Genomic DNA, 10,099 nt, shown 5'->3' on the forward strand with positions numbered 1-10,099 from the left:
ATGTTACAAGACTTCAGATTCTCATTCTATATCACATTCAAATATGCTATACATAATTCAGATTCAATCACCGAAATTTGAACATTAAACAAAAAACTTCAGATAACAGCAGAGACATTAGAGTAATGGCTTTAAAAATATTAGTAACAAAACTCAAGACAAGGAGTATCACCGACTGCTGGCTCAGGATGAGACAGGAACTATAGTATTCTAGTCATTTGTTAAATCAGAATGGTGTGAACATTCCGAGACTTTGAAATGATGTAGACAGTAAGACAGGCTTAAAATTAAATAAACAAACAAGCCTAATGCGTGAATTGTTAAAATTAAGCTCATTCTGATTCATTCCCTTGTAAACAATTGGCCTTGATCAGCCAAAGTATCCGATCTACAAGAAAGCTACTCAAGAAAACAAAACACATAATTACTTAAAGAGCACATGTTGGACTATGGAACAGAAATAGGAGGATTAACATTAATTAACCCTCGGTATATGATATGTGTTTTTCCCTGCTACCTAATGCAAAGTAGCTAAAATTGTTTTTACACATTAGATGAGGATTGCACAGTGATACTGGAAAAGTAGTCAAATGTCTAATCCCATCAAAAATGTTGGATGGCTTAACATAATTTTTAACAATCCCAGGATGTTTAGAGGTTGTATCCTCGATAAGGTCAAGTTACGAGTAGAGGTCAGCAAACCATCATCCCAGTTGGAGTCCCACTTGAAACTGCACCTTGATCTTTGAGGGACAAGTCTTGCTTTCTCGCTAAAATAATTCAATCTACAAGAGGCACCTCTTTCTTGGGATTTGACCTAAACAGGATAATGAAAAGGTTTTCTGCAGTGTGCTTGTAGACACATTACGAATATGAAGATTATACATCCTCAAAGTATGTTTGTTGACTATATTTGCTTAAACAGAAAAGCTATCTAAAATCTCAAGGTAAAAATGTCAATAGATGGGTGCACCTAGCTCTTCCTCTACCTTGTTATCCTTGCACCTCTTGAGAACAAGCAGCTGTCCTCGCAAGTGCAAAACCTGCCATTACATGATAAACAATATCAAGTCAAAATTATTTTTATAGATGAATAGAGAAAAAAAAATTATGCATTTGTGCCATCTGGATTCATTATAACCAACTAGAAGACTATAAATCTTTGCAGGCTCTATACTTATTTTTACTAAAGAAATTAGTAGCTACTAAACCTGTAATTTAACCAAAATTAGTTTTATTATAAATAATTAACAATAGGAGATGTTATTGGAAGCTGAAGCAAACTATCCAAGGACGACATAGTACTCGATAACTCAAAGTGCAGTCTAAATATCCTCCAAGGCGAGGCCATGCCAGATTCTAGTACAATATCAGTTGAGGACTCCATTTTTAAGTTGCGGCAGTTTGCTTCATATGCAAGATGATATTATTCTCGATTTACATGTTAGATTCTTACAGAGAAAACAGTTAGAAGTGTGCAGGAAACATGAATATGAGACCCAATGCAACATATACCTACCAAATTATTCAATTGCCAACAAATGAAACATAGCTTATAAAGAAGAAACAAAAGAATTGACAGATGTAAAGTACCTCTTCTTGAAGCAGAGTAGGATGATTCTCTGTTGAAACAAGGCTACACATTTCCTCCAGAAGTTTCTCATTCTTAATACCAGACCATGTCTCTGGAGGCAAAGCAAGTAAAAGTGCTGTCAAAACATCATTGCTTGTTGGGTACAGCACTTTGTAACTGCTTGGACAAGAACCAGAGCAACAGGCCTCTGTTTGAGATGAAGGAACAAGTACATCCACCTGCTGCTCATCATTTCCACTGACAACCTTTCCGGATATCACCGTAACAGAATTGTCCCCATTAGCTTTTATGCATTTTAAACCTGTTTCGCTACAAGAAAATGCAACAGAAGACCTACACTTTCCTTCCATAAGCTCTGCTCCTTGGCAACATATATTCGCTGCAATTGAAGGGAGACTTTCTTCGCTACTCAAAGATTTCATGCCCTGGCAACATGAACTTTTTGAGCTTAAAAAATTTGTCACGTGCTTGTAAAGATTAAGCTCCTGTACTTGTTTTAAAACCTCTTCCTGCAAAATAAAAAAACACTGGGCAGCTGTAAATTTTATAAGAAATATAACATAATTGAACATGTACTCAAAATACGTAAAAACAAGGATGGCAGTGTTTTTCCGGGAATATAATATAAAAAGACCTTTACAGCAAGTCTTCCTTTCTCTTCTTGGCTTAGACTTTGACCACCATCCTCTTGCCTTCGAACTTCTGCAATCCACTTGATAAATTCGGCAAAATTTGATGGGAGGGACTTAAAAACAACAGAGAGAACACTATTAACATCTTCTACATCTTCCAAACCCAATAGTACAGGAACATCTTCCACGAGATACTTTGCGGTACTGGCCCAACTCTCATGTTTACAGCTCTGGAAATTTACCAATATTATGAGTTGTGGAAAGCGTGTCATGGCAGCTTTGACTCTATAAACTTATATAAACAAAAAGAGATCAAAAAGGAATTTGAGAGGAGAAGCTCATAAATTTAGAAACACTAGCCAGAGATAATTTTACTATTTCAGTCTCAAGTTTAAATTTGATCTCGCAGTCCAGTCAAAAGTTGTACAACAAACAACTGATAGATAAATCTTCCGAATCCATATTAAACAATATCCAAAGATGTAAAATGTCATGCAAACTTATACAGGAAATGTGAGGAGAAGTTGATGGTTTTGTTACACTGAAACAAGCAAATCAAAATATTTTTGTAGCATATGTATAAAATCTTTGCTAGCTGGAGTTTTTCAAGTCAATACTGTCATGCCTAACTCTCGAACATCATGCCTGCATTTCTTTCTTTCTGCTTTTTTACAAATTTGTACTGATTGATAAAAGACACATTCACCCATATTTTGTAAAAAGTCAATATATTAAAAAAAAGATTCTTTGCAATATAATGAACAAATCGATAGTTTCGGTTATTTAGATGATGCATCTAAAATAGTTCACTGCACTGCTTGAAAGTTACATTATAAATGAACTGAACCATACCAGGGTATAAAGTAGCGCCGGGGCTCTTTGAAGCCTAGATATTAACATGAACCTGGAAAGAGCAAAAATGGCGAGCTTTAAAATGAGAACGTAACCTATCTATCTGTCTGTCTCTTTATCCAACTATCTATGTACAGACACATCAGAAGTGATTAGGCTGTTGTTTTATTGAGGAAATAAGGGCAAGTAAGACCTCACAGTTCACTCGCCAATAGTTAACTTAATTATCAAGGATCTCACTGACTCGTTATAGGGAATAACCCGCAAAAAACACACCAGCATAACATTATCTTTCATTAAGTTTCAAAATGAAAAAATTTAATTATAAATGAACTATGAATTTATTAGAGAAATTCAATACCCTCTATGATGTCCACTCGATTTATCCAAGGTATTCATGGCCTCCCAAAGGAGGGTAAGTGGGACCCAGTGAGGGGGATACTTAAAACGTGCAACATCTAGAATTAATGCCATATCTTTTCCAGCATGATAACCACCAATAGGTGAAAAGTGGCCTTCTCCTGTCTAACAAAAACATATAACAATAAACAGTTGTACCATGTCTACTAACATCAAGTTAACGAATTATTATTCCTATTCCAAAATCCAGTCCCCGTCTTTCATTAAGTTTGGCATACGTGATGTTTCTCAAGTACAGTTAGGGATTATCTCTATAAGTCCTGTCATCCTCATAAGTTCATTTATCCAATAATAAATAAAGAGACCGTAATATATTGTTGTCCTTTCTGTGATTCAATCATCCTATAGCGCAGACCCTCTGAAACCCTTTAGCGAAACATGAAGTTTACTCTGGATGAACCTGCCTAGCCATTGCACTGTGACGCATATGCATTATTACACTCACCAAGCTTCTCCCCTTTCTTGTTTTTTTATACTTTTACGTAAACCATTATTATCCCATTGATAACTATGAGAATGTATGCACGAGATTAAATCTTAATTAACAATCATGAAAAATACTATTTCTGTTGAAAATAGTGTACTGAGAAAAAGATTGAATTTCTGGTAGGAATAATATTATTTAAAAAAATAAGATAAGGACGAAAGCACATGAACTACCTGTTCAAATGTTCCTCGATGATAAGAGGAGATCACATGGCAATCTTCAGAAGCAGAGCAGTCCATAACATACTTACGGAAATCATCAATGGTACTATGATTAGAGCGAAAGGCTTTAACCTTAGCTCCAGCACAGTGAGCTAAACACACAACCTTCCCGAAAGATATGCCTTTACTTTTAACCTTTTCCAGAGGTTCGCAACAGTCCAGCATAGATTCATCAAACCATCTCCACGGTCCTGTGAATAACCATACAACATACTGTTCAAAGAGGTACTCAATAAATTTAAAGACTTTAGTTTTAAAAGGGGGGGATGAGTACTGAAAATTGAGCCAAGTATATAAAACAAGTTAAATTGCCTGTAATAGTCAAATGTCACAAGTAAATAGTACTTCCATGATTTCATAAAAATAGGTGAAATGCATGCATGTAACAGCAACTAGGCCTACGGCTTTAACCTCCATTTCTGGAAGTGGCCGCAAAAAAGGAAACCATTTCAATTTTAGGCAAGCATTTGAATAATAATATTATATTATATGAAACGAAATATATATAAACTAGATGGGTGGCTGGGTGCAAGTTTAATTTTACACACGCGTGGATGAGCCAACGATATAAATTATTCCCATATAAACAAAAACCCAGATATTTTACAGAGGTATCAAAATCTTAATTTCATACATTTAAACCAGATATATAGCTTAATAAACAAATTTAGACACACATTCAATAACCACCAGAGTGAAGAGTAAGAGTTACCTTTCCATTTTCTACCAGGATCAATAGATAGAGCATTCAAAACCATGGCAAGACTGGCTAAACCACAATAAGCAGGCTCTGATTGCGTCTGAAAATATGAGATCAACTTGAAAAAGCCAACCATCGTCCCACCTTGAATGGCCTCTACAAAGAGTTTCTTCAATACCAAGACATAATGAACCCAAAATTAGTACCTGAACTCGACAGTAAAAGTATGCATACTAGATGTAGCTTTATCTCGAACAATATATACCATCTTTAAGAATCCCACCTTAGTCACGAGGATACAAATTAGTCCTTCCAACTGTTAGATGCCCATGCCTCATAACACCTTAGCGTTTAATTAAAATGACTAAAACTACACTAATTTACAAACCTTCTAAGCCCCCCCCCCACCCCCAAATATTACTCACAATCTCTCAGTAAATTCCTACCACATTCCACAAAAACCACAACATTCCCGTGTAAGCCACTACATATATCTTAAAATTAACAAAAAAAGATAACATCCACAATTTAAATAAATTAGCATAAGAAGCTCTTCAAACCCGAACTCTAACACCACATTTCACAATAATCTCTCCTAAAACCCTAGCATGTCACTTAACCTCCCTAAACCAAACCAATCCTCTTTACAAACACATAGAGAAACTCGAAAAATATCCAAACTTAAACACAACCAATATCCACGTCATCAAACACATCAACATCAATTGAATCACTACTAGATCAACATTTAACAAACAATTGAAATCAATAATTAACAATTAAAAAAAGGCCTAAGTAAGAGTAAACAAGATGAATTACAGAAATATATAGATACAAAGAGGTGTACGTATAATAGAACATACTTTGCCTTCAGTAGAAGCAAAATCAATAGCAGGAGGAGAGGGGAGAACGCGCCGATACAAACCCGCCATCGCCATTAACTAGTGTAAATTAAATTAAATAAATCTGCTTTTGTGTGTGTGTGTATAGATTGTGAATTGTGTGTATATGTTTTTTTTATTATGAGATGTGCGACAGAGTTTGCTAGATTGTTGGTGAAGTTAATTCCGCGAATTTATTCATTTCGAATCGGGGAATTGTTTCATTTTCTTTATTCTAACAACCGTTCACTTTGATTTGACTTGGTGTTTGAAACACGAAAGAAACGTATTGCCTTTTTCAACCATTCTTCAAACTGAAAATTAGTTTTAGATTTGATGACTTTTAATTTATATTCATAATTGATAAATCACGAGATTGATATTCATGGAATAATATTTGTGGTACTTCTCTTTCTAAAAATGGTCTTGTTCTTCACAATCGTGTGTTGGTTAAATTTTATGTAACATATTATTCCAGGGACGTTGGATCTATCCACGGAAAAGACAAATGTCCTTCCGCGAAAAATATCCGCGGAAGGCTAAAAAAATTTTTTTAAATCTGGATCCTTGAAATAATAATTTAAAGGTTTTGAAATAGTGTGTTAGATATGACTTATATAGCACACGATTGTTAAGATTAGCACCCTTCAAACTATACGGGCATGTCCAATGGGTAGACCTCTTAACAAAAATATTTTATGTGATTGAATTAATATTCAATGAGATTGATAAATTAATATCGCTCAAATATTTTATGTGACTCATAGATTCATATCCAATGAAACTGATAGATTAATTTCTTATGTGTCACAATTTTTAGTAATTGGTGCACTCCAATGACACCAATGATATTACGTAAAAAAATATTAATAAAAAAATTTGATAATCTCTTATGAATGACTATATTTTGGCCAATATTTAAAGCTAGCAGCAAAAAAATATAGATTATATATATTTGCAATATTATTGGAGTCCTATAACCTTTTCGTTATCTATATTTTGACCAATCGTCACTACACCATAGATTGGCTATTGCAACCACATTTTCAAAAATTTGTCAAAAAGTGTTGCAAATGGGAATATATAATTCATGTATTGCAAGGATTTTTAAAGGCGTTGCAGATGATGTCTAAAAAATGGAGGGAGTTAAAAACTAGCATTCTATTGCAATGATTTTTTTAAGATGTTGCGATAAACCCAAATTTTGGGCCTAAAGAATTGGCAGGCTTCTCAAAAATTTTAGATAACACTTTTACCGGGCTAACCAAAATTATTAAAAATAAGGAAACAAAAAAGCAAAAAGAAAAAAGAACACGGCACTGCCTCAAGACACACAGACGCGAGAGAAAGAGAGAGAGGGAGAGATCAAGAATATTCAAGATGTAGGAAAAATCATGATCTAAATGTTGGTCTCGAGATTTAGGCTGCAACAGGTTAAACATCAACCTCAAATTCTCCCCCCCCCCCCCAAATTGATTGTGAATGTTCTTTTTTCTGTTCATTATTAGTGTTCTCCCGAATCGATTGTGTATCTTCTTATTTATCCGAGCATATATGTTCCTCTTTTTTCAATTCGATTGGGCTCAATTTGATATGGGTTGTGTATATTCTTCGTCAATCGAGTCATTGTGTTTTTGTGTGTATCATGAGTTTTCAAACATTAATATTATAAATCATTGATGTGTTGATTAGAATCATTAGGATTTCAGAGAAACAATTCTTCTTCAATTTGATATGGATTGTGTATATTTTTCTTCAATCGATTAGGCATTTCAGAGTAACAATTTGTCTAATACGTGGAGTCTGTAGAATAATGTGTATGTCTTCAATATTAGGAGCACCCGATTTGTCAGAATAATGTGTGTTGTCTGATAAAAATAGAAAGTCGAAATGAGGATGATTAATAATATTAGAAGGGTTGACTTTAGTGTGTGCTATTGTAATGGCAAAGCCCCTGGAATGAAGAACACTTCCAAGCTGAAGCATTGGAGTGGCATGGCCTTGTAGCGGAAACAATACCAGAACCAAACAGTGAGACCTACCATATTGTTACATCTTCATCTTCTCTTTGCTTTGGTACATAGCAGAATTATCTTAGGCTTTGCCAAAACTTCAATATAAAATCTGTATATTTCCATTCCAGCATTACTTGGTAGAACCTTATATTAGTCGTATATGATGCTTTGGAATTATATGTGTATAAATAAATGGGTAATGTTTAACCTATTCATCTCTCCTTGTTGGGTAAGGTTGATGTTGAAAGTATTTTGTATAACTAAAAGACAAAAAGTCGATGTCATAGTTACATAGGCTACACCAACTGATGTATGCTGATTGTGATTACGATACAAATGATTCAGACTTATTCAGGGTAGCTTGAACTGATTTTCTCTTTTGGTTCAGGTGTATGGATACACTCCGGAAGTTGGTTATAAATACTATCAAAGCTTTAAATCTCTGCATACTGTTTATGGCATTTAGTGCTTAGGCTGACATTCCTGGTTATCTTTTTTCATTTTTGTAAATAATCGAGGATTACAGTTTCATTTTTGCTAATTGCAGAAGTAACTTATCTCTGTCTCACTGCAAGAATCTGATGGATGACAAGCTTTCCTACACAGAGAAGCCATTTTTCCTATGGGAATCATACTGGTGCAGGACTGCAGTACCCCACGACATGAACATACCCAGCCACCCAGGACCTTCCATTAGCTTATTCTTTACCTGTGTTTGTTCAGGTATCAGCTAAGAAAGGGATCGCAAGTTATTCATTGCAAAGAGCCAAAGAGTTATTCATTTCTTGGAGGCAACTATCAAGAGGCGAACTTCTGAGGTATAAAGTTGAAACTAGTAATTCACATCTATGTTTTGGTTTTATCTGCATAAGGTGTATTTATGAAGTTGTATCATGTTCATACTTGCAGCGTATAAGTTTAGAACTATGTTGTGATAGCACAAAACAAAGGTATGTATCAACACCTAACACATGTTAGTTAGTACAAGGTTCAACAATTTGTAAATGGTTTACAAACCTGTGCAGGGGACACGTTCCTTATCAAACAGTAAGATTACATATTTGAGTTTGTGTTTGTAGGACATGTTCCCCGTCATAAGATTGCTGCTATAAGTTGAACGAGGAGACAGAGAAGCTTGCCTACCCTACTGCATATGATATATCCGGATGAATTTGGCCGAAAAATAGAATAACTTGGTAGATAAATGATATTTGGAAGCGAAGAAACTTAATGAAGATTACTATTAGTTTTGTTTATTACTTAATTTGGTGTAGCTATTTGCACTTTTGTATTAGCGTTCCTTTCTTGAATTCATTTTCTATTAGACTTAAATTATGATGTTTTTTTGATGATGTTGGGACAGCCTGAGAGCTGCTTTTGAATTGGTCATGGTACCTTTGAATGAAATTGTTTGGTTTTGTGGCATAATAAATGCCTGGCTTGCTTATTTACAATAAGATCCTACCATTTTTTTAAAAAAATATTATTGCAATTGTATCCAAATATGTTGCCATTAACAATTACATCAGCTATAAAATATTGCAATTGGTTCAAAAATGTTGCAACATTTGTCAAATTTTACCTAAATTTCATTGCAATTGGACCAAATAATATTGCCTTAAGGTGGTTATTTTGCTGACAAAAATAGCTATTGTAATGATTTAACTGTGTTGCTGTAAAATAAATTTTGTTGCTAAATATTGTCTATGGCAATGATGTTGTGTTGTTGCTATACATGGCTTAAAACGTTGCTATAGGACCTCTATTGCATCACCACCGGATGCAACGCCAAAATTTTTCATATTTGTTGCCATATTTTCTACTGCAACATAAAAAGAGCTTTAGGCAATAAATTTTTGTTGTTGCTATATGCATTCTATGGTGTAGTGCGTTATAGTCACTGAATATAGCTAACTAATTTAGCAAACTGCATTGGAGGTGCTCTAAGATAGATTAGTTTTCTTTGTACTACTCACATTACATTTACAAAACTCATTATACTCATTATAACCCGTTTAGAGCTGGAAGCAAGATCTATAAAGGGTAAGATGTACTCATATGGTGCTTATTGAGATTGTTTTCTTAAAGATCTCGTGTATTGTGCGCAATGAACAAATTGTGAGTGATAAAGCTAATATTGACATTACATGAGTCCATGATACGGGGCTTCGAAGTGTATGCATATCTCCGATAATCTCAATGTACAAAATGGTTCATATAATTGTTGGTCGAAATACTTGAATCCATAACATGTTCTTACATAATAAACATCCCGTTCTTCCAAACAATTGTTGGTT

At 34.4% G+C, this 10,099-nt stretch overlaps 1 protein-coding gene and 1 long non-coding RNA gene across 2 annotated transcripts; one reads left to right on the top strand and one right to left on the bottom strand.

Moving 5' to 3' along the window:
* Positions 1 to 317: 317 nt before the first annotated feature.
* Positions 318 to 6,098, bottom strand: LOC141701830 (glutathione gamma-glutamylcysteinyltransferase 1-like). The gene is made up of 8 exons (XM_074505450.1): positions 5,770 to 6,098; positions 4,919 to 5,075; positions 4,159 to 4,397; positions 3,440 to 3,603; positions 3,079 to 3,130; positions 2,229 to 2,456; positions 1,594 to 2,103; positions 318 to 1,043 (listed from the first exon to the last, which is right to left on the bottom strand). Exons 1-8 carry the CDS (start codon positions 5,842 to 5,844, stop codon positions 957 to 959), a joined length of 1,512 nt encoding a protein of 503 aa, XP_074361551.1. The 5' UTR covers positions 5,845 to 6,098; the 3' UTR covers positions 318 to 956.
* Positions 6,099 to 8,173: 2,075 nt separating this feature from the next.
* LOC141701833 (uncharacterized) lies at positions 8,174 to 9,218 on the top strand. Its single transcript, XR_012566916.1, has 3 exons — positions 8,174 to 8,620; positions 8,712 to 8,752; positions 8,882 to 9,218. It is a non-coding gene; the product is annotated as an uncharacterized LOC141701833 (long non-coding RNA).
* The last annotated feature ends 881 nt before the right edge of the window (positions 9,219 to 10,099 follow it).

The sequence above is a fragment of the Apium graveolens genome, unplaced genomic scaffold, assembly GCF_009905375.1.
Source record: "Apium graveolens cultivar Ventura unplaced genomic scaffold, ASM990537v1 ctg4415, whole genome shotgun sequence".
In the NCBI taxonomy this organism is placed as follows: domain Eukaryota; kingdom Viridiplantae; phylum Streptophyta; class Magnoliopsida; order Apiales; family Apiaceae; genus Apium; species Apium graveolens.

Coding starts and splice junctions, on each gene's coding strand:
- LOC141701830 (XM_074505450.1), bottom strand. CDS start 5,844: ATGGCGATGGCGGGTTTGTATCGGCGCGTTCTCCCCTCTCCTCCTGCT. Junction 4,398..4,918: donor TCCTGGTAGAAAATGGAAAG/GTAACTCTTACT, acceptor GGTTATTCACAG/GACCGTGGAGATGGTTTGAT. Junction 2,457..3,078: donor CGGCGCTACTTTATACCCTG/GTATGGTTCAGT, acceptor GTAAATTTCCAG/AGCTGTAAACATGAGAGTTG.